This window comes from Dermacentor albipictus, chromosome 5 (genome assembly GCF_038994185.2).
Source record: "Dermacentor albipictus isolate Rhodes 1998 colony chromosome 5, USDA_Dalb.pri_finalv2, whole genome shotgun sequence".
Classification (NCBI taxonomy): domain Eukaryota; kingdom Metazoa; phylum Arthropoda; class Arachnida; order Ixodida; family Ixodidae; genus Dermacentor; species Dermacentor albipictus.
Window position 1 is genome coordinate 45,504,394 of NC_091825.1, and position 24,386 is coordinate 45,528,779.

Sequence of the window (24,386 nt, forward strand, 5' to 3'; positions counted from 1 at the left end):
GCTTCTTGTTCCTGCCATCGTGTAGTTGCCTCGATCTTTACCAGACACACGTCGCACACGTTACATGGAGTCAGAAGTGGGCACTTCGGGTCGAAGCGTGGATCCGGCGGAGCCCCAACGATGGAACTACTGAAGGCACCGCCACCCTTGAAACTTACCGGCAATCTCTCTGAGCAATGGAAGCGCTTCAAGCAGAAGTTTGACTTGTTCATAGTGGCAACCACAATGAAGGAGCAACCCCGCACGGAAGATGCAATAGCGGCACTCCTTCTCAGTGTGGCTGGTGACGAAGCACTTGACGTGTTCAACATGTTCAAGTTTGAAGCACAAGAATCCAATGAAGACTACGCAACAATCGTTGAAAAGTTCGAGTCTTACTTATCTGAGGTAAGCAACGAAGTGCATGAGCAATATCTCTTTCTCTCGAGGAAGCAGGCAGATGGGGACCCGTTCGAAAACTTTCTTCGCAACCTAAAAAAGCAAGCTGGGCAGTGCGATTCCGGAGAACAGCATGATTCAATTATCCGGGATCAAATAGGGTTCGGCACAAATAACTCAATGTTCCGCGAATAAAAAATGCTTCGCGAACAACACTTGATTTAAGTGAAGGCGGAAGAATTTTGCAAGGTTGGCGAATCTGTGGCGCAACGAAACGAGGTCCGGAGGGCCGCGGACAGCCACATTGACCCTATTGCGGGGCCCGCAACTGCACCGAAAAGCAGAAACGCCCAAGATGGCTACAAGCCGTACCGCTGCACAAAGTGCGACCGGTGGCACAGACCAAGGCAGTGTCCTGCATAAGGAAAGAAATGCAACGTATGGCACTTTCCCAATCATGTTGCGGTGTGCTGTCGAGAAACGCCCAAAATCGCCGAGGTCAGCAAAGATGACTTTGACGATAACTTCGACATCCTAGAAGTTGGTGTTGGGAACAGAAATGTCAAATACTGGTTAGTGGAAGCTGAGGTCAAGGGCAAGAAGGTCTCCTTCAAGGTAGACGCCGGGTCACAGGCCAGATTACTGCCGTTTTCAGCATACCGGAAAATGTGTGCGGCGGGACAGTTGACTGCTGCTACCTCGGCACTACGGGCCTGCAAAGGAGGCGTCATAACACACTTCGGAGCAACGTCGCAGGAGGTGACGGTAGGGAATATTTCCGCCACAGTCCAGTTCTTTGTCGTAAAACACGGCAGTCAGCCATACTAGGACTGGAAGCGAGTGAAGCCTTGGGCCTTTTTCGCGCTTCAACAGACTACGAAGCAGTGACGAATTTCCAGCACCTCTTCCAGGGATTCGGCTGCTTGAAGCAATCATACAGCATGGTCCTACAACCAACAGTGGTTCCTGTCGTTCAACCAGCGCGGCGTATTCCCCTGTCCCTGCAGGGCCCTCTTCAGGAAGAGCTGCGAAGACTGCAGCGCGAGGCCATCATCGTAAAAGAGAAGGGCCTCACGGATTGGGTAAGCCCTTTGGGTACCGTCAAGAAAAAGGATGGCAGAATTAGAATTTGCATGGACCCCGGAAAATTCATGAGAACATAAAAAGAGAACACTTCCAGCTCCCAAGGCGCGAGAATATGGAAGGGGAATTGGCCGGCGCAACTGTATTTAGTTGCTTGGACGCAAACTCCGGCTTCTACCAGATCGCACTTGACGAGCAGACGTCGAAAATATGCACTTTCGCTACTCCTTTTGGCAGATACCGTTACCTCCGATTGCCCTTCGGCATCGCCTCGGCGCCTGAAATCTTTCAAAAGGCGATGACTGAAGTATTTGAGGGCTTTCTCGGTGTACATGTGTACATTGACGATATTTTGGTATGGGGAGCAAACAGCAGCGTGACCAGAGACTGGTTGCGGTCTTGAAAGCAGCCGAAAAAGCCGGCTTAACGTTCAACGCAAAAAAATGCCGGTTTTGTTTTACGGAAATGCAATTCCTCGGCGATATGCCAGTTTTGTGTTATGGAAATGCAATTCCTGGGCGATATCATTGGACGTGACGGCATGTCGCAAGACCTAAAACTTATCAAAAGTTTGCTTGAAACTCCGGGACCCAAAACCAAATCTAATGGGCAGCGCATGCTCGGTGTAATCAACTAATTTGCAAAGTACGTGCCACGGCTTTCTGAGCGGACTGCGCTTCTCCGAGTGCTTATCAAAACACACGCAGTATTTGAGGGGACTGAAAACCACAGAAAAGAGTGGAAAGGTATCACTCAAGTTCTAACCATGAAACCCGTACTGCCATCTTTGATGCCCAAAGGCAGTCTAAAATAACATGTGATGCATCAAAAGCTGGCATGAGTGCAGCGCTCTTGCAGTGTCATGATGGTGATAAGTGGCACCCAGTGGCATATGAATCCCGTGCGCTAACACAAGCTGAGCAGCGTTACGCGCAGATTGAAAAGAAGACTCTCAGCATTTCGTTCGGCTGTGAGAAGTTTCAGCACTTCGTGTACGGGCACAAAGTTTTAATGGAAACTGACCATAAACCGTTGCTATCTATTGCTGCGACAGGGATCAGCGACATGCCTCCCCGCCTTCAGAGGTTTTTTTAAGACTTCTGAAATACGATTTTGTTTTGCAGAACATACCAGGAAAACGCCTAGTCTTGGCTGACATGCTGTCAAGATCAGCTCCGGCTAGTCACGAGGACATCGCTGGCGCCGCTGACGACTTGGAAGTGCGCGCAGTGCAAGTTCTGGGCTATTTGGTCATGGGCGCTACGCGACAGAAGCTGGTGCAATAAACTGCGCGTGACGGTTACTTGAGCACTGTCATCTCTAATTTGTCAAGCGGTGAGAACCTGCAGGGTGAACTCAAGCCGTTTTCGTCAGAGCTTTCCGTCGTGGACGGTATATTGCTGAAAGGGACAAAAGTCGTCATACCTAAAAGCATGCGACGTGAAATCCTAGGATGAATTCATACTGGGCACCTAGAATTGCAGAAATGCAAAGAAAGAGCACGACGTTTGGTTTTTTGGCCTGGGCTCAGTAGCGACTTCTCCCTGCTGATTCAGAGTTGCTCTACTTGTCGGAAGTTTTCATACAAGCAACCGAAAGAACCGTTACTCATGAGCCCAATCCCATTATGCGCGTGTGTTCGAGTTGGTGTAGACATTTTTTTTTCTTTTGGGGGAAATTCGTACGTCATAGCGTTTGACGCGCTTCCGAACTTCCCGGAAGTCCAGAAGCTCCAGGACACCACAGCAAGAGCAACAATTTCCGCACTTACCGCAATGTTTGCCAGGTATGGCGTACCTCTGGAGGTGTGCACCGACAACGGGCCACAGTTTTGAAGTTATGAATTTGCAGAATTCGCAAGAAAATATGACTTCGCTCATGTCACATCCAGTCCGCGCTTCCCACAGTCCAACGGTCTGGCAGCGAAATGGGGTACAGGTCGTGAAACGCCTTTTGAAGAAAAGTGAAGACTCACGCGAAGACATTTGGCTACGCTTGTTGGCCTACCGCTCTACACCGCTTGTGGACGGCCAATCACCTGGAGAACTTCAAGGCAGGCGAATCAGGTCGAATGTACCCGATTTTGGCGATGTGCAGCCTACGGCAGTCAAAAAACATCGTCAGAACAACGGCGGAAAGCATTTGTCACCCTTGGACAAAGGGTCGATCGTAAGGTGCAGGGACACAACATAGTCCCCGAAAGGTATTGTGATGGTTAGAACGTCTCCGAGGTCCTACAACGTGGAAACAGAAGGTGGTCGGGTGTTTAGACGTAACAGACGGCATCTCCTTCAGACTCGCGAACAGTGGACAGCAGAGGAGAGTGATGATGATGCCTGCTGTTCATATTACAGCTTGTGCACTGACTCTAGTGCAAGTAACTCCGTTGATGTTCCAAGGTGCCAGCCTACACAACCGCATCCTCAAGCACCGTCCGCCGATGGCCCGGCACCAACTACAGCGCATCACGTGCTATCTCCTCCTAGGCCGACGCTAGACCCAAGAAGGTCGGGTCTTACCAGTAGGCCACCACAGCGGCTTCGGTATGACGCGGCCTTTAATGAAGTAACCTGAACTGCTGTGCTTCTTCGTTACCCATCAGAGGATGTATCGGGCATGCGCTGTCTGCGCTACCTTATCAGGACAGCACTGATATCACGCGTGCGTTTAACTATTGAAGAGTGTGCCAATAAACCCTTCGCGGCTTGTTCCTGCCATCGTGTATTTGCCTCGATCTTTACCAGACACACGTCACACACGTTACAAGGATGGCGTTGGCGCTGTGCACAGCATTTCTTTATTCTCAATTCGACACGCTAACACACCTTCCCTTGTTGCCGCAGCCACCCGCCTTACACCCTCTCCCCTTTAGAAGGACCCCATCTATATATACTGTGGCGAGGAAAGTATACGTCGCCTTGAAGACAAGTCTACTTGTCGAAACGCTGGCGCTTGCTTTCACCTTGTTCTCGTTTCGCTCATCGTCTTGAATTTCCATCTCCCTCATTCCCCGTGTTTTCCACGCATATATACTGAGACACCAAGACAAACATGGCCCCCAAAAAGCATCAAGCCGACATGAGTATGCATTCAAAATTCAAAGGAACCATGACCGCCGACCAAGATGAGCGAGAGCGCATGTGTCACCTTAGAAAAGCCAGTTCTTTTCAGTTAATGCAATTGACGGCTTACTAGCGCAGTCATCTTCGGCAATTGCTGCTGCTTCAATGATAAGTCTAGTTCATTGAATAGACTGCCTAGCTAAGATAGTGGTTTCTGCAAAAAGCGAGATACAGCCGCATTGTGCTCAATGGACACCTAGAAACCCTTCCCGCCTTTTGCTGTGTTCTTGTTATCTAACATTGGGACATCTACCTGTCTGCCCTATATAAGACCAACCGCATTTCAGGGGTATCTTCTACACAACACTTTTCGAACAAACTGTACACTTTTTCCTATGATTAATACTGCAACTCCTACGTCCCTTAGCTACAGGATTAGTCGTGACACAAAGCTGGGCAAGTTGTTTTGGAGCAGAGAAAAAATAACATCAATACCTGCTCTTTTTCCTAGTTTTTTTTAAGTTTGTGGGAGATCCCTTGAACGTACGAGAAAACAGCTGTTTTGTTTCTTCGATCAAGTACCTGAGGCTCAATGCTGTGAGGATTGGTGCTTAACTCACTGCGCAAGTTCTTCAAGACTGAGACAAGAAGGTTGCTCGGGTACCCTGTCGCCCTCAACCGAGCAATCTGTGAACTGAAACTCGGTTCTATCAAATGATAACAAGATTTTGTTAGTGTATTACGCAAGCAAGCATGAACGATACACCTTTTAACGAGTTTTGAATGGGCACATGCAAAGAATAACAGAGGCTTATTAGCTTGTGGCTCATACGTCCAGCGTACTTGTTGCCGGGTAAAAGATAAATTAAAATCTAAAAACCTGAGTGACCCATTCTCCTGAAACTCATGTCTGAGTGTGAGCGGGGATCAGGTTCCCTCAAACCGATCCAACGTCTGACGAACAGAGGCCGCCAAACAGCTGTCCTCACAATTAAACAGAATTTTAAAAATCATCCACATAACGAAGGACTTTTTCAATTTTTGTATTGCCCATCCGTGACATGACGTTCCTGTCTAGGTAAGCCAAAAATAAATTGCTCATCAAAGGAGCAATACAAGAGGCTATACATATCTCATTAATGTGACACAGGAGCCAACAGGGGAGGGAATGTTGCTACGATCCTTTTTCCGAAATAATGGCATGAAAAGGCGTTACCGGCATGTGGGTTTTTTCTGGGAAAAACATCCGAAGGGCCAACCCTTCTTAATTCTGCAGATTGTGCAAGAGAGCCTGGATTCAAGTCCAATAATATGCGTTTTGCCTGCGATTTTACCCTCCCCAGATGAAAACCAGTTAGAATTGAATTATTGTTGTAGTGCCCTAGGGTGGTTATAGGTGCTTTCTAGATTTCAATTTCACTCACAGAAGCTAATTTATATCTACACTTTACTTGGTTTCATTGAAATCTAGAAAGCAGCTATCACCACCCCAGGGCACTACAACAATATATTTATGGTTTCACACTAACTTACCTACGAAACCGGACAAAATGCACGCATCTTTGGTGTAACACAGCACCCATAAGGCGCAAATGAACGAATGAAAATAAGCTGGTAAACCCAAGAAACTAAGGTAAACCTTCACTAATGTATGAGTAGGTAGCTTCACGCTCACCTGCCTCATGAAAGAGTATGCTATAGCTGAGGCAAGAATCTTAGTCGAACAAGGGTTGTGAGCGTCGTGTGGAGTGCCTTGGGGAAATACATACAGTAATAGGACAACAACTGCTCTCCAGCCAATTAATCACAATTACATCAATAATCGAAAAACTGGAGAGTTATAATTGCCCTGCACGAGGCAAAGCTGGTAATAAAATCACCTCCAGCACTGGTCGAATGGGTGCCGCAATGCTTCAATTGACCTGCCGAGGGAGGGCGGTGCATCTCCTTAAAAAAATGAAGGGTGGCCGGCCGCCCCCCGGCTCCTCTCCGGCTTTGGGCACTGGCTAGAGCTGTACACGTTGGCACACTACTAGTATAACTTCATGCGACATAAGTTGGCTTGTCGGATATCTGCTAACAAACCCATGTAGAAATAACTAAAACTGCACGAGTACTTTGTGGGGCAGGCCACGGGCTGCTAGAAGCTGTACGAACGTATCCCGAACAATGGTGGCACAAAACCAGTATTGTCTGATTCCAGCGCAGCTTTCTCGTCTTTATGAAAGTAACCTAAAAATTTCCCTGCTCGGGTGACTGGCGGGGCTGCTCGGGTGACTGGCGAAAAGCGACAAGAAATAACAGAATAGAATCATTACACTATCATGGCTGAGCGTCTAATAAATTCCGTTTGCGAAATAGCTTGTCAATGGCATGTAATTCTAACAAACACCAACATTTGAGCCTACAACACTAGTAGTGCTGAAGTTTTCACGTTTCCTTAATAAAAATGCATAAAAGATACAAATTTATTTCATATTGAAGTTATTCAAAACTGTTACGTTAGTTACCCCAAGATCCACCGAGAGGACGGTTACAAAACTTAGGCGGGAACGAAATATGTTGGCTAAATTCTTATTTAAAAATACTACACTGAAAATAAAGGACATTGCGAACGAGAAACGCTAATGCTGCATATAGGAATTCCAGATGTTCTTTTTACGTGGAATTGGGACTAGATTGCACAATCATGGTGAGATCACCAGACAAGAATATCACTGTGAAAAACTGGCGTGTCCTTATTGTGTAACGTTCTTGCATTTGTGAGAGTTCACGTGATAAGCAATCTAAATGTTCTGACCATTTCAGATTTAGGCCAAGTTTCCCGATTAATCGATTTTGAAGAAGCTGGCTCGCAGTAATGCTCCAGATTAGGTTTCGAAGCGAAAGCATCAATGGCCCGTTGAGCGATGAAGCCGGTGTCTGTCGTCTATAACAGCAAAACGGCAGCTACACTTCCATTGGTTGCGACGCCATGTCACCAGGTGGTGGTAAACATTTATTACTTGAGCCTTTTTACAACATTACTTGTGAAGGGGCTCAGGAGCGTGTAGGGTGTCCGGGAGTTCGTGGGGCTTGGAGACCCTCAGAGCTCAGTCCACCAGCCGTATTTGGTCGGCTGGGTTGGAGCTAGACACCGCGGTCTCCCATCGCTCGACGTCGGTGAGTTGCCACTCAGAGGGTGGCTAGAGCTGAGGTCATAAGAACATTATGTGATGGAAGTTGGCTCTCGGCGCACCGTCGAGCGTATACATTCCTGATGATATAGGCCTGGATGAACCAGGGCGAGAAAAACTGGAGGAAGGAAGGTTTGTGCCTGAAGCTGACGCCAGGTAGTTTGTCGGAATTTCGTTAAAGATTTATGTGGGGATGGATATCTCAACCGCATTTCGCGAAAGTGGAGGGTGATCTCATGATATTCTACCAATCGGTCTCTGCCGTTATGAAGGTCATCGGACGGCGTGGCTCGGTTGACGGCTACTCGAGCGATAGAATGGGTCATTTAATTGCCAGGATGACCTGCGTGCGCGGTCACCGAGATGAGCTTAATAGGTTTGTAAGGGGGGGGGGGGGGGGGGAGGTCTGATGATTGAGGATTTTCCGTGTCGGTTCATGAACTCGGCCTTTCGAGTAGTTGCGGATTGCAGTTTTGGAGTCGCTGAGGATAACCTCGGCAGCGGTGGTTCAGATTGCCAGTGCTATGGTAGCCTCCTCCGCCTCTATGGGTGGGCGCGCCTGTATTGTGGAAGCTGTGATGTAAGCAAGTTGATGTAACACTACACTGACGGCATGGGCCGGTTTCTGTGGGCAACCAGCGGCGTTGACACACACAGTGAGGTGGTCGTGCTGGTGTTATTTGTCACCAGCGTGTCTCGGCGGAGCTAAACGGGCGAAAGGTAAGAGCTACGCCACAAGCGTGCCTTGACACGCGTCGTCGCGCGCCGGCAAGCCAACGCGTGGCCTCGGTTGGACAAAAATGGCTCGCAACCACAGGGCATCAGCCCAGAAGCGCGCCGATGCTCGCCTCTCGCCTGCGGCGCACTGTTGCTTGATCATTTTGTCCTAAACCGTCCAAGTACGGCCTAAACCAGCCTGCTGTAAAATGAAATAATTCATCGCTTGCATGTTTTTTTTTTCAGGTATATAAAACACGTTTGAATTATGTATGTACGCCTGATGCAACAGTTTTTTCTTTAACTTTGAATTAACAATATTGCACAAGGCATCAACATCAGCGCTTGCGCTCACGTTCGGTGTCTGCGTCGCCATCTGTCTACAAGATTGCTTTGCTAACACCTGCACGACCATGTCATATCATATGCGAACACATATCAAAATCTTTCGTACGATTTAATTTTTGCTGGCTCCTCGCACAGCCAACTAAGTGAGAATTCGGTGTGGAAAGTATCATTGACCACTCCTTATTAGGACTATATGCTTGTTGCTGTATGAAAGAAACACATGTATTCTGCGAAGATGCATTCGGAACTCGGTATTCCCGACTGCAGTTTCTAGTGTAAGATCGAGAAACATTTTAGAGGAAACTGAAGAAATTTTGACATTTTAAGCATACCGGCTGCACGTCTAAAGCACTGATGACACCTTTGCCCTTTGTCCGCACATCCACTCACATCGTCCACTCTTTGAATAAAGGAAAAAATAGATAAAACGCCTATAACGGCTTCACTGACTCGGTATGTGCTGCTGGTCATGCAGGCATCGAGGAAATACTGGCATACGCCACTGAATCCATAGGTCGTCTGTGATGTAGGTCCTCCTATAGATTGCACAGGGTGCACATATTGCAAACAAAAAATTTCTGCAGTGCTCAAGCACAAGGACACACAGGCACAAACATCACAGTACTGCGTCATCTTTCCTTCAGTGCGTCACTGCTCTTAGTGCTGCGCGAACGGCACCAACTAGCCCGTCAGGCGCCTGCACTTGAAAGAAGTGAATGAAGGAGTATTGTGAAGATGTGGTGATTTCTATTTCACATGTCGAATAGAAGAGCGCGCTGCCAGTTCAACTGAGGGGCATGTCTGAAGATGTACTTCCTATTGTTCGGCTACTAATGCGATTCGTATCGGAAGTTGTCTTTGCAGATGAAAACAGCATAGTAGCCGATCGTTAAACTTTAGTCACCTAAGACCAGGTCAATGACACACTAAATACGCCGCGGTTCACCACACGGTTCACCACACCACACAAAGTCGGTAGTGCGATATTTGAAATCGTTGCAGTCCAAACAGAACTGGAAATTCAGTTCATTCAACAAGGTTTCTCAGCTGGGCTTGTTCAATGGCAGGTTACAAACTCGACAGACGTGTTCAGCTTACGTTGAATGTAGACAATGTCGACGGTATTCGAGTGCTGCTTATCCAAACTTCGGAAATCGAAAAAATGTTTCCGTCCCTTTCCAGCTCAATAACATATACATACAAGCGCAGGCGTTGCGGCAATGATGATTTCGTGGAATGTATTGCAGAAGATTACATTGACACCATCGTAAGGCAATGTGCACGGTGAATACGTCGGCATTATTTGAACTCGGCACGAATTCTCGTCCAACTGTCACCATGCATGCTCGTCGGTCGTGTCGTTGTAGGCCTGGTATCACAAGACTGTCTTTCAGAAACACTGTCGCGTGAGTCGTGCGTCCATATGTCTAAAGAACTCGAACGATGGCTGGTCTCGGCGCCTCTGCATCGGCGGCGATCACGCATAGCTGCAGCCGAGGTGTGGCGCATTCTGATTGGTGGACGCCGGTGATGCCTCGCACGATATTCAAGCATTAGTGGCACACAATATCTCCGGGCGTTGCGACGCGTCATCCTGCATTTCCTTCCTTGTTTCCTGACGCATTTGACGCGTGGGTGCGTGTCCGCGCGTGCCAACGCGTGCCAGTGGTTGGGCCTTGACACTTCCTGCTGTAGTAGCGCGCCAGGTACAGCGTGAGGGGACGCCATTGCCGCGACGCCACGTCACTATCACTCTCGAAAGCCTGTGTCATTCCCGCGTTCCTAATTCACGCAAGCTCTCGCCCGCGTTCTTAGTGCGCCTATACTACATTCCATACCTATGTTCCGTTTCATACATCAGGTGCAACGCTATAGAAGCTATGCAACTAGTGCCCTCTCCAAATGTTATCACTCCGCGCATTTCATCTATGCTTCGCAGCGCGCCAGTGGCGTTCGCTCGCTCGAGCATGTACGTGAAGCTGCCGTGACGGCATGCAATTAAATAACATCGAAAATCAAAGTGATCTAAAACAACGTAAAATCTAAACAACAGCGGAACAACGTAAACAGGGTAAGTTATTGATTTAATTCAGAGCTGACACCATATAAAAAGCATGTTCAAAAAATTGGCCACAAGACACCGAACTGTTTCTAACTGCGAACGCAGCCACTGCAAGAAGTATCGCCAGCCTCCACACCATTGTACCTGTTATATGAAACGGAGTATAGCAGTGAAAGCTGTGGAGGCTAAAGGCTTTTTTCACTGGCTTCGTTCGCACATTGATATCGTTCAATGTATTTCACCGCAATGGTGCGCAATTGCTTTAAAACGAAACTGTGTATGGCTAGGTTCTTAAAAATTTTGCGTGCGTCTATCAAGCCGTGTAGATCGGCAATGCCTCCCCATACGTGGCCTGATCAATAAGATAGTGCATTCCGGGCCGAGCCGCGGCGGAAGTGAAGCATGCTTTCAGCCTGCTTGACCTCCGTCCCGCACCAGGACGAATGTTTCTTCAACTTCGAGGCTTTTCTTTCGAGGAACCCATATGGGTTTTCTTTGTGATAATTGCAACGAACAGGTGGATGTCTGATTTTCCCTTTATTATTTACTTCTCTCCACCTTACCGCTTTCCGCATAACTATTACGTCAGGCTTTAAGCATTCCGCGAACTTGCAAAAAGAAGTTTAATATCTTAGGTCCAAATATAACAGGTATCAGAAATTGAGCTGATAAGAACACATACTACACTTTTACCCGCGTCGGTCATGTTTACGTTTGCACCCCTACCCCCTTTTTTTGCAATTCCAAGCGCTCGGGTATCTCCTTTTCTTTCCATCTGCTCCCCCGTGGCGGCGGTCCCCCAAGCGTGCCGCCCGGCTGGACCACGAGGTGAAAAGAAATTCAAAATGTTCATGTGGCCCCAATCCCGCAAACATGGAACGTTTCACCGGAGCAGCGGCAAGATTTCAGAGGAAGTTTTTAGGGAGCCAATTTTGTGTGGCCTGCGTTGTGTTGCGGTTTTCGAGTGAACTCATAACCATTACTGCACCGCGGGGCCCCAACCAAAGCACGATTGCCTTGGCTACGGTGCTACAGTGCGTGCCCTCGGAGTGCGGTGAGGTACGTGTCTGTCCTACGTGCCGGGATTCATTAGTAAAAGGACTCGTGCCGTGTTTGGCAACAATACATGGATACGTATACTTCCCAGTGCCTCGTAATCTTCCGAGGCTCAACAACTCGGAGAAGGGACTAGTCGCGCCTCGCCTTTTATTTATGCGCACACGGCATTTGACATAGGGCATTGGACAGTTTGCCATTAAGGGGGCAACATACAGAGCTTCGCTGGTCATCCCCATTCACAGAGTGGAATGGCACTGAATTTTTTCATATAGGCTTAGCATTGAATGAAACAAGTTTTAATGCTTGGAATCAAACATACAGGGGTAGGCGGCTGCTAACGCTTTTGGCGTACAACAAGGCATGGACGGAATGTCCAGTGAAGCATCGACGGAACGCACTGTGTGATAACATTTCTTGACCAATCTTCTTGCGTAGCTTCGACATCGCTGACTTCCATTGTATTGAACCGAGTATAGGGAAGGCCAAATCAAAACGCTCCAAGCATATCAACGCGCTCGCTTGCCCACGACGAGCTCATAACTCGATGAACCGCCCAGCGGTGTTCAACTGGACCTTAACGCTTTCGCATTCACAACTCATAAGTGACTATACTCGCACACAACTTTCTGTGGCAATGAAGGGAAAGCTTCGGAGGCAAAGCCCGGCCAAGTGAGAGCCCTTCTAAGAATAGTTCGGCGTTTTAGTCCACGTGAGTTGAGGCTGGGCCACAGAAAACATAAACATTAGTAACACTTAAATAACACAGAATACACCTCTGGGTCTAAAAGTTTACTTATTTTGCGGTTTTTCCATTCCGCGTCCAGGCAAAAGCGAAATCGTTGCACGTTGAAGCTGCCTCTATTCAGCGTCTGTTCCGAGCAACTAAAAACACTGTCAATGCTGCCGGACTACTTGGCGCCGTAACACATTTGCAGCAGCCACGCGCCTGCAGCTTTCCCTTCATTGCCAGAGAAAGTCGTCCGCGAATATAGGTGTCCTCGAATTTTTTGTGAAAAATATGGTTTTCGTTATTTGGGCGATAAATTAATCATTGTCAAGAAGCTCTGGGTTAGCACCTTATTACTAGCAAAGGCGCAAATTTCGTTATAGTGAAAGCAGTTGTACTTTACACATAAGCCAGCTGTTTTTCTCAGCGCTATTTTGCTTTTCTTATATTTTGGGGTTTTATGTGTTAAAACAACGAGCTGAGACGAAACAACCCCGTAGTTTGGGGGACTATGGAAATTTGAATCACCTGGGGTTGTTTAACGTGCATCTAAGTCTAAGTACACTGGTGTTTTTGCATTTCGTCCCCATCTAAATGTGCCCGCCGTGACCGGGATTCAATCCCGCGACCTCGTGCTTGGCAGCCCTACAACATAGCCACTAAGCAACCATGGAGGTTTTTTGCTTTTCTCTCCACGCTAGACATGTTTCGGCACGCAAGCTGCTAGCTCACTATAAATATCTCAAATGGCAGCATTTCTATAGTAACAAAAAGGAGTAACTCGGATGAAGGAGTTTTTCTATGCTGCTTTTATCGCAGAATAGATAGTTTGTATCTTTGCAATCTTGGAATCAATGTTAAGTCGGCATTTTAGATGTAGCTGATTACAGCGTTATTGTTGGTTCCGCAAAGTGGTACATTTAAAGTTGTAGACTGGGGAGGGCAAAGTGCGTTCAAAATTTCCAGAACGCTTAAGAGTGGAACACGATAGCGTACGGAAATCCCTGGCGGCTTCTCACGTTTCTCGGCAACTGCAGTTTATGTAACAGCAATGTTAACCGGGAAATGCTGGTGGCGAATGCTACGCACGAATACGATTTTTATGGTAGCAATACGGCCTCTTGCGTGGGCTGGTCCTGCAGGTAATGGACAACCACGCCAAAAATGACATCATTTTCAGGTATCTGTAATTGTTTCGTATTTTTAATATTGCAGTATGGGAAGATTTAACACAAAAGGCTTGAGCTGTCGGTGTTTTAGAGCGCTGCCCTCAGGAGCCCGTTACTGCGGCGTGTGTTGGCGTTGTCCGACAGCGTCAGCGTAACCAAGCGAACGAGCGCCGCGAAGAATGAAAGCAAACGCGGAGCGTAGCTGGCGATGAAAGAAAGGTGATAGCGCAGGAAGAGGGTGCAGTGGAACCATGAGGCTTAGGTGTGCTGTAATACAGCAGTGTGTCGTCTCGGTGCGAAAACGTGGCTCCTTTAGTGATGTGACCGGGGTGCTGGATCACTCCGGTCTACTGCAGCGTCATCTGTCGCTGCAGCCGGAAGTCATTGCTGGGAGGCGGATCCATAATGGTGCAACGCAGGCCTACGGGATCAGCACTTATGGTTTTGTGGCTTTGTGGAGGTCATGCATGTTTGTGCGGTGCTCGGTAGCTGCTAGCTGCAACTCTTTTTTTTTTGTCATCGTAGTTCCTGCAAAACGATCAGAATACCTCCAGGATTCTTCAAATCGGGCGCGCTGGGTACAGCGGCTGTATTATTGCCCTTCGACGCCCTTTTACGAGGCGAAATGTCCAAACAATGGTGGCTGCATCCGTCACAGAGCAGTATTTCTTTTTTTTTCTTCAGTGAAACCTGGCGACCGACTTTCAAGTTGATGCAACATGAAAGGAATCCCGCGCAACCCAGCAGGCTCAGTGCAGATATTCCTTCTGGGCCTCTCATCCTCGGGTGTTTCGAAATACGTACTTTCATAACAAAAACATATGCGTGCTTACTGAACGGAACCAGCAGACGAGCGTCTCTTTGTCTTCTGTAATCTAAACGCTCAGCCGACAATCAGGGACACTGCATATTCTGTGGCTGGAAACATGCCAGCTTAGACGGCGTTACTGATGTATCCTAACAGTTTGTATTATTTATATTTTGTTAATTACAATAATTGAAATTGTGTTTTGAGAGCATTTTAGTGCATAAATGCACAAAGTCTTGCACAGCATATTTAATTACGAACGCTAGGCACCCCGGTCGATCGCAGCGCCTGTCTGATGGCGCCCTCGTAGAAGCATTCCCGGTTCTCCCACTGTTTTGCTAAACGCACAACACACGGCCCACAGTACGCCATAATCACATATTCATAGTACATAATCATAATCCATAATCACAGTACGCCATAATGAAGCGGAAAGTGGAAGATGAGTGGAGGAAAGACGGCCTGCGCATGCGCTGAGTAGCCGTACGCCTAGGTATTCACAGCCGCATGGGCGATCTGATTTGCGCTTCCGAGGGGGGGGGGGGGGGGGGGGGCGTGCCACGGGGTGGAGAGGGCTGCGTTCGTCCGCGGCATCTGCTGGTCAGGTCAGTCCGCTGTACCAGCGTATGTGACGGAGATGACTGCTTCTGTGAGGGCCGATCACAAGCGGCTACGGGTACGGCTCAATGTGACGCTCCCTTAAGTGTTATCGCCGCTGTTACTGGTCGCGCGACTTCCCCGCCAAGAAGGGCAGCTCTCATCGTTGGTGGAACAAAAGCGTGAGAAGAATGCGTATTGCCGCGCGAAACAGCCTGCGCGGTGATGATGGATACGGTATGGCACCAGAATAGCGCGTGTCTTCTCTATGGAAACAAAGCGCTGCATAAGCGGAGGTCTCTCTGCGGCGACTGCCGAGAAACGATACAGGCGTAACAAGTCAATTTTTGACCTGATGGAAGCCCGACGCATTCAGACCAAATTTCAGCGTCAGATGAGGAAACTTAAGGACGAAAAGCGGAATAGCTTCTGCGATTCCCTGGGCCCTCGTAAGCCGTTATCCCCGTGTGGACAGCTCTTCAGGGTTTTCGATCATTTCGACAACAACGTCTTTCCTTCCCAGTACCCGCTTTATATCAAAGTCGATGAGAGCTTGAAGTTGCTGGTTATTTTTGTGCGCAACTAACTGGCGACGTCGTTCTACTGATTGACCTCTCGCTAAAAGACGTCCCTATTGCGAGAGATCAAAGTATCCAAGTGCCTTTCAATATGGAAGGAATGCAGGTGGCTTTGGCTACGTGCTAGCGGTCGCCATCACCCAGTCCCAATGGGGTGGCCTACGCTGCGTGAAGACACCTAGGTTGAACAGCGCAATTTTGTGTTCTGGATATCTTCAATAAATCTTGGCTGGACGTGACATCGTACCGACCGATCGCACTTGCCAGTCGCATCGGTAAGGTCATGAAGAGGATGTTGCTGACATGTATGGAATGGAACGCTGAATAGTTCAACATCTCGTCTCATCCTATTGGGTGGTTTTTGACATGGGCAGTCTGCAATTGACAGCGTCATTGATCTTGTGACCTCCATGCAGCAACAAAAAGCTACGAAACGTCTCTTTGTGGCAGTCTTCTTAGACGCAAAAGGTGCCTACGTCAACGTGGCCCACAAAGCCACTCTCCAAGCACTTGAAGCTACAGAACTTTGAGGCCATGTCTTTAGATAGATTAGGAGCTATCTCTAAAGGAGAGCGGTGCTTGCTCTTACAAAAGATGACCCGACAAATGAATATATTTGCAGTCGTGGTGTCCCACAAGGCGGAGTGCTGAGCCCGAATATTTTCAGTCTCGGTCAAGCCGGGCTCACCAAAACACTAACAAATACGGCTAATGCATCACTCTACGCCGCTGATATTTGCATCTGGGCGTCCGGTGTGACTCGTCCACAAGTGGGCGCCAGAATACAGAAAGCGGCACCCTGACACCGGCATACCTCTGCTGATGAGGTCGGACAATGTCTACAGAAAAATGAGCGCTATTGGCATTTACACGAAAACCGATGTCTTTCTGTCCAGTGGGCGCCAAGAGCCAGTCACTTGCGTATAAGGAAACTCACAAAATCCTCGGTGTTACTGTGGGTCATCACCTCACCTTAAGTCATCTTGCCTCTTACATGAAGAAAAAACTTGTTCCTATTAAAAATATGTTTAAATTCCTAGCTGAAAAATTGTGGGGTCCATCAGTGCGGTCCATGCACGTCTGGGCAAAGATACTTCGCAATTGTATCGAGATACGATACAAGATACTAGGGCAACAAGTATTTCAGATACAGATACAAGATAGAACCGCAATCATTGTATCCGATACGATACTTTCCATTTGTATCTTAAGAATCGTCGGTACACATTGGTAATTATAGAGTTGCATAATGCAGCAGCAACTGCGTATGCAGAAAAATGCTTGCTTGGTGATTTCATGGAAATTGCAGTATGAGTATACACACCCCAATACTGTTAAATGCGCGATTGCCACTATGTGCTTTGAATCCGCCTTTAAAAAATCGTGCTGTCATAAGGCACACGAAAGCTTTGACAAACACATTTTGAAGTTTGGAAAGGCTGGCTTTTCTTGATTGTTTTTGAGCGCAGTTTCAGGGGCGTTGTTGAAAACGGTGAAAGAAGAAAGAATATCAAGCATTGAATAAGGTCAAACATTGGAAAACAAAGCTAAACGAATGGTGATACCGTGTTCTCACAAAGCGGCGCCTAATATTAAACGTCGCCGTGAAATACAAAATTTCTGTGGGATTTTTCCGCTCCCCGGAAACTTGCTACCTTGTGCCGCTTGACTGGATCTCACGGCTCTAAGAAAGTAGTGTTCTACCAAACATAAAACCCCTTCTGCGATGTGTGAAGAAGGGGTCGTATACCGCATACCGCTGAAGTGTGGGAAAGAGTATATCGGCCAAACTGGTCGATGTAGTAATGAACGCCTGCGGGTGCACAAGCTTTCACTGACAAACGGTTATGGCTCAAGCTTCCCGCTTGAGTGCAAGGCCTGCGGGAATGAGAATAAGCAAGTATCTAGATTTTGGTTAATCTTGTGATTCCGTTCCTATACATCTTCTGTGTTCTCGCACGTGCGCTATCACATGTACAGTGCTCCCTCTTTTTTGTTCCACCTCTTCCTATGCCTATATACTCAGCGTTTTTTTACCTCAATAAACAGTTGCCAGTAGTGCCTTGTCCTGTCACTGTTCTTTCTAAGTGTGCTGTTTCTGTTGGTGCTTAATCTTTTGAAAGCTATGAACCAACTAGCCCCATAACATGTTCTACTGCAATAAATTGCTTACCTCTGACCAACCTTGTTTCATTTGAGTTAAATTTCTTTTATTCTATTATTATTTCCAAATTTTAGCTTCTTTTTGCTCAAAGTATAGTATTTTCCTTTCGAGACATTATTGGGGTTGCTTTACCTGTTTTACATGAACGTTTCTCATACGCTGCGCTGTCAGAGATTCTTGCTCGTCGTTCTTGTATTGATAGGAGCCGCTGCTCTGCTTGCCAACCATCTAGCGGACCGCCATCTAATGACAGAAGCTTCTGTAAGCCTCGGCATGAAGGAGCAATTACCGCAGTACCTTGTCTGTAAACGTGTTACCGTTTGCACAATACCGGATCACTGGAAAGGTATATAGCAGGAACAACGCTGGTAGCGCGATTTCTTTGAGCCACATCGTGTATGCAGAGAGCACATAAATCTGCAATGACCATTTCTATTCCGCTTATCTGCCGACGTAATGCGTTCGTTAGCAACATATTGATGCCACATGCACTGGTGTTCATTGAAAAGTACGGTGGCTACGAGCAAGTGTCATGGTACCAACGACAGTAAAAGCAAAAAATGAAGAAAAGGTTGGCTGCGCACAGCCGTTCGTGCTTTTTGTATAGACGGTGTGAGCATCACCACGTGGCTCTGCTTCACCAATAGAGAGGCGTGTAGCCCACCGCCTGCCATTGCTGGAGGACCCTAGCGGAAAGATAAAAGAATGACGCCACCTTTAACGTTATTCAGGTGGTTTAGTGGTAGCAGTACCATCATGAGACGCAAAGTTCAGCTAACGTTTATAGTTTCGCAGAGTGTTGTTGCGATATAAATATCTTGTATCTTTAAACACAACATGCATTCTTCCATATATCGTAAATACAGATACTGATACATGTCTTCTCAGACGTATCATGATACAGATACAAGATACTCAAAGAGTACCTAAGATACATATATCTTCGATTTTACACAGCACTGGCTGCAAGTTGCAGCTATACGTGGCACTTTTATTCGGATTTCTTCGATGCTGTCTTCGAATGTCGTCTAAGACATGCAAAACTAATCTCCTTGCACTACGCAGCGTACAAGGCCAAGCAATTCGGACATGTCTTGGCCTCCCGAGGTGTTCCTCCACAGCTGCAATGATTATCATTTCAAATGCACAGGAGCATCAGATAACTACTCATTACGTCTTTGAGACGCTAAAGGCGCACATTCGACATCTTTCAAGGCTACCACCCCACCATTTTGCCGATTTGCCAGCGTGAGAACTACAGGCTACATTTGGTGGTATTGTGACGAGACACCGTGAGTCGATACCATCTGGCTTCAAACCTGCAAAACGTCCAATATTGGCATTGTAGTGTCTCCGGCAGATTCACGTGTGCCTCTGAGTTCTCAACTTGTGGAGGCGCAACAACTGTCCAAACTCGAGCGCCTATCCAAGACCCGCCCAAGCAGACATGTGCTCGAAAAGTTCGGCAGCAGATACTGCACGCAGCATGGCATCAAAGTAGAAATTCCAAAAACCATACGCGAGTAACTATACGGATCCTCATTGCCTCGCAACATGCACCCCCAACACCACACAGGGAGACGTAAAGCCAGGGCACAACACACAAACAGAAGTTACTCCAACAACAAGGAGGCGGTCTTCAACGACGCAGCCCGTTATCGAGACAGGAAGAGTTTCGTGGAGGCAGTTACTAGCCACCGAAGCATCGAGCTCACGAGTGTCACCGCGAAGACCGCACATGCCGAAGCGGCAGAGGATGCAGCCATAGCATCGCCCTTCACACAAACCAAAGCTACATACGTGACCTGCGATTCGCAAACGGCAATACGCAATTTTGAAAATTGGCGCATCTAGCAAGAGGCGTATCACATACTCCAGCGACATCCCGTACACCGTGGAGAGACCGACTTTGATAACCGATGGTATTTGCTATGGATCCCGGCACACACACGATTGAGCACGCCCAACGAAGCACCGCGTTGCTCGAGGCCTCACTCACCGAGCATCATTGGAGGAAGAGCCCCCGCGGGGCACTGCAAACGTCTGGGCTTGCGACGATCGTATGACTAAGTTCCACAATATCATGACACACTACAAGTTACAAAGACGCGTATACCCATTCCCTCACGCTGGGTTAGGCAGGACGCAAGCAGTACACTTCAGGTAATTACAAAGGGATTCTTACTGAAACCCCAGGGGCCCTATAACGTAAAACTATTCCAATATGTTTCTATTCCAATCTCCTGACGTCATATTTGAGTAACCACCGACGCAAGCACCGGGCGGTCACCCAAAGGGTTGTATGTACAGACCAATCAAACACTGTCCTCGTCCATAGGAGGTCACTTTTGTTTGCTTGAAAAACGAATAACATTGCCTGCACTGAGCGGCTTGTCGTATCTAATTGGCTGACAAGAGGCGAGGAGAACGCTCAAGTGGAGAGGGATCCGATGGGGCAGAGCCAGTTCACTGAAAATCGACAACCGGATGAAGAGGGTGGTGCCGGCGTCTGCGATTAGTCGGCTTTTCCTTACTTAGCTTGTGGTGGCCGGTCGAAAATTGCAGCGGCATGCAACGGAAGCTTAAGAATGACGCTAAAACTGACCCTCAGCAAAGAAGAGTTGGCAGAATGAGGTGGTAAACGCGCCGAAAGTGCTCGAAAACGTTACACGGCCACGCAAGAAGTTTTATTATACGCAAATACACCCATGCTCTCCGGCAGGTGCGAGTAGCCAGCGTCTCAGCGATCGGCGGCAGCAATCTTTTATTCCTTTCGGAACGGGGCAGCCTGTGGCTATTCCGAAGAAAATTCAGTTTTGTTCGGCATATTAATGCATCTTTATCGCGTACACGTCACTTTGACGCGGTGAGTTTGTGCGGTTTTGTGACGTCGCGTGACAGGCAGGTGAAGTAGGTGCAGCCCGAAAACTTTTTACCAATAGCCGAGGGCTAATGGCGAAGAGGGGTCGAATCAGAAATAACTGTTTTTCTTTTTTCTGTCAAATCATGCATAATCAGTACGTACACATCATATCAGATGAGGAGCTATCGCGGTTTTCGTGACGTCACGTGACAGACATTTGAAGTGGGGGTGGTCGAAAAAAGTTTTTGACCAATCGTGGAGGGCTGATAGCAGAATTGGAATAGAAAAATTTGGAATAGTTTTACGTTATAGCGCCCCAGATTCATGCATGCCATGTATCCAGACATGTACGCTACAAACAGATGCACATCGTGTGGCGAGGTTGCCACACTTACTCGCATGTTACGGGAGTGTCAGGACCTGACAAACAAGTCGGGCAGTGCCGACTCTTCCGTCTCTTCCCCCGCCAGCGCCCGCTCGAGCTGAAAGACCGCACTGCTCAGCTCGAAACTGACAGCACAACTCTGGACCGTCCAGCAAGCCGAGGAAGCCGCTTTGAGACAAAGTCTTGGAACCGCATCCGCGGCGGGTGCCCAGACTCAATAAAAAGAAGCCGCACTCAATCTCAGCTATATGAAAATAAAGGTTACGCTCTCTCTGATTTCTTGGGATTTCTAAGACGGCATATTTCTCACCGCTAGCCCTGCAGCAGTTTGTCTCTGCTTCTCCTACACAAGTCTTCCACGTGCACATTTACACAGATGGTGCCACCGATTCCAACAGTTCTACCGCAGCAGTGGTCGTTTTCTCGGGCGCGGTCTTCTTGAAATATAAATACTATCACAATAGCACGTCGACAGCAGCAGAACTTGCAGCTTATCCTCCGCCATGGGGCAAGCTGCTCAGTGATCACGGCCGCACCTTTTTTTGTTGGCGTTCGTTGAGGTCATCCTCAATCAGTGCCGCGTTGTTCATCGTGCAACTACTGCGTACGACCCTCGAAATAACGGGCTTACTGAACGCTTCGATCGTACGCTTGGCGACATGCTTGCGATGTATGTCGCGTCTGACCACAAAAATTGGGACCTTATTCTACGTCTTGTCACTTACTCATACGACACCACGACCCAGAGCACCACTGGCTTTTGTTCCTTTCTTTTTTATTGTGCGCCCGCCATCCGTCGCACACTATCGACACAATTCTACCGCATGGGTCTGATACATCCTAGTGTGCGCCCGTTTCTGCAGCTACGATATATGTTGCAAAGAGTCGCGAACTAGCACGGGCCATGACTTTACCTGACCAGGAGTGCCAAATGAACAGCCACATCGACAGCACCGAGGCGCCCACTTCCTGGGGCGCTTCTTTGGCTGTTACTTTCTGCCATTGCAACTGGTCTCTCTTGGAAACAACTCCCCAAGTACGAAGGCTCTTATTGTATATTCGAGTGCACATCTCCCGTTAACTACGTCATCGAACCCGTCACGCCGCCTTCGGACCTGCTCTCCGTGGAATGCGATATTCTCGACCTGCAGTGCCTGATCACGTACTACGACCCGCTCATCATGGTAAGCTCTTCAGTAGCTAGGATCGCCCCTTTTCGTTCCCGAAGGTAATTGTAGTGAAGACGACGAACACTGGCCTATCGTTGTCCTCAGCGCTAGACACGGGTTCACAGCTCGTGCTGGGACCTTTGCTTCTGTTTTACCGCCATTTTAGCCGCTCTAAGTCGACAGCCAATGAACCTCTTCACATAAGCCATACAACCGACGTACCGTCCTCGGAGCTGTTAGCACCAGGTCAGGCAATCTACTGAGATATTCCAGATCTCCTGTGCTACCTTCGCGGACGTTCGTGCCTACGCGATAGCGGTAACGAGCCTATGTCGCAGAAAATCCCGTGTCGGCATCGGACGTCTTTTGGCCAAGTATATATATTTTTTTTAACATCACACACCCAGGCTTTCATGTGATGCAAGAAATCGACGGAACTAATTGCATTTCTCAAGCTAAAATACGCGGAAAGATCGTTAACTACTACTTACACACAATCAACAGACATGATAGCTCTTGGATTGTAATTTCTATATACGAGAAAACAATTCTGTTACGCGAAAACAAACCAACCCCTTTTCCAGCGTTCTACGATGCATAAACCGGAGGCGGCGTCCGCCGTTTCCTCCCACCGGCGCGTAAATATCTCAGAGTCCACGGAGATGCGCGCTTGCTTCCTCGAAAGATTTCCAGATGACGCACACCTCCGTCTATATGACACCTATATGACACCTATATGACACCTATATGACGATTCCCTCGGGAGTAGGTTGCTCTTTGAAGCAGGAGCTGGTACGCTCCGTACACTTGTGCGCCTTTGAAGCATAAACAGTGATGTGAGTGATGTGCGGTGTCGGGCGTGCGGGAAAGCGGACGAAAACATTGAACATGTGGTGCTACGGTGTGAGGGCATCGGGCCATCGATGCTATGGTGTGAGGGCATCGAAACCAAGGCTGCCCTTGGTTTCGATCAGACTAGTATAGCGGATGGTGCATGCTGTATAGACAGAGCCGTAGTCGCAGAGACCAAGAGGCGCCTTGAATGCTGGCGAGCGGCACTTGTGGATGGACCCCATGCAATGACTGCTTATCAGTGCAGCGCATTATCTCCTTTTCTCTTCTTTCTTTTGGTGTTCTTTCCTTTTCCTACCTGTGCCTGCTTTGCTGGATAGGTAGGCAATAGAGCGTCATTCTGGCTTGGGCGTGGTTGCCACGTCCACCCGATACAAGGGGTTGGCCACAATATCATCATCATCAGCAGCAGCAGCCCAAGCAAGAGGCCGCGTCTCTACCACAAAGCCCGGCTTCATGCATAGCGTTTGCCTCTATCGTTTCCCGGCAAACATTACGGTTAAATACGCTGCAGTTGCCGGGAAGCGTGAGAAGCAGTGAGGGATATACGAATGCTATCGCATTCCACTCTTAATGGCGAACCTTAAGCCGTACGTTTGGGTGAGTTGGTAAGCCACATTTGAAACAGAACAGCGCGGCTTTGACGGGGACAGCAGGGACGGACACGGACACGAAACGACACGAAGGAGTGCTCGTCCGTGTCACTTCGCCCTGCTGTCCCCGTCTAAACCACGCTGTTCTGTTTCAAATGAAGCTTAAGCATCCTCCAAATTTTTCATGAGACTGTGTTGCGTAGCCCTTAACCAAAACGAACGCAACAGTGTGGTTTTTAACGTTCCGTTGCTACGTTTTCCGTTATATTGACTGCTGGTCTGTTTCCACCGACACTTTGCACAAGCTAGCATAGCGTGTTGCGTATTGTACGTTTGTATGGTGTGTTTGTATGTTTAATTCAAAACAATTACGCAGAGGGGAATCGTGTTTCCTCATTCGGAAATAAAAGTTAGACTGCTTCAGGTGGGAAAACGGTGCAGGCATCTGTGGTACTTAAGGCGAGGTTCGCGCTGCGGCGCCTATTAGTGACAAATTCCCAGAGAACTCTCCGAGAAGATGGCACGAAAAGTGCAAGCTTGGATATGTTCTAAAAGGGAAAATATTATGGATCTTCAAAATCCCAGCTAACTCATTG

General features: G+C 48.0%; 2 protein-coding genes across 2 annotated transcripts in view; both read left to right on the plus strand.

Annotated features, from left to right (window-relative positions):
* The window catches only part of LOC135900530 (uncharacterized), a 129,001-nt gene that overhangs the window by 55,378 nt on the left and 49,237 nt on the right, over positions 1–24,386 (plus strand). The gene's annotated exons all lie outside the window — the stretch shown is intronic.
* Positions 23–2,747, plus strand: LOC139060043 (uncharacterized). The gene is made up of 2 exons (XM_070538789.1): positions 23–387; positions 2,586–2,747. The coding sequence occupies exons 1-2, from the start codon at positions 121–123 to the stop codon at positions 2,745–2,747; spliced, it is 429 nt and encodes a 142-aa protein (XP_070394890.1). The 5' UTR covers positions 23–120.

Coding starts and splice junctions, on each gene's coding strand:
- LOC139060043 (XM_070538789.1), top strand. CDS start 121: ATGGAACTACTGAAGGCACCGCCACCCTTGAAACTTACCGGCAATCTC. Junction 388..2,585: donor TCGAGTCTTACTTATCTGAG/GTAAGCAACGAA, acceptor TTTGTTTTGCAG/AACATACCAGGAAAACGCCT.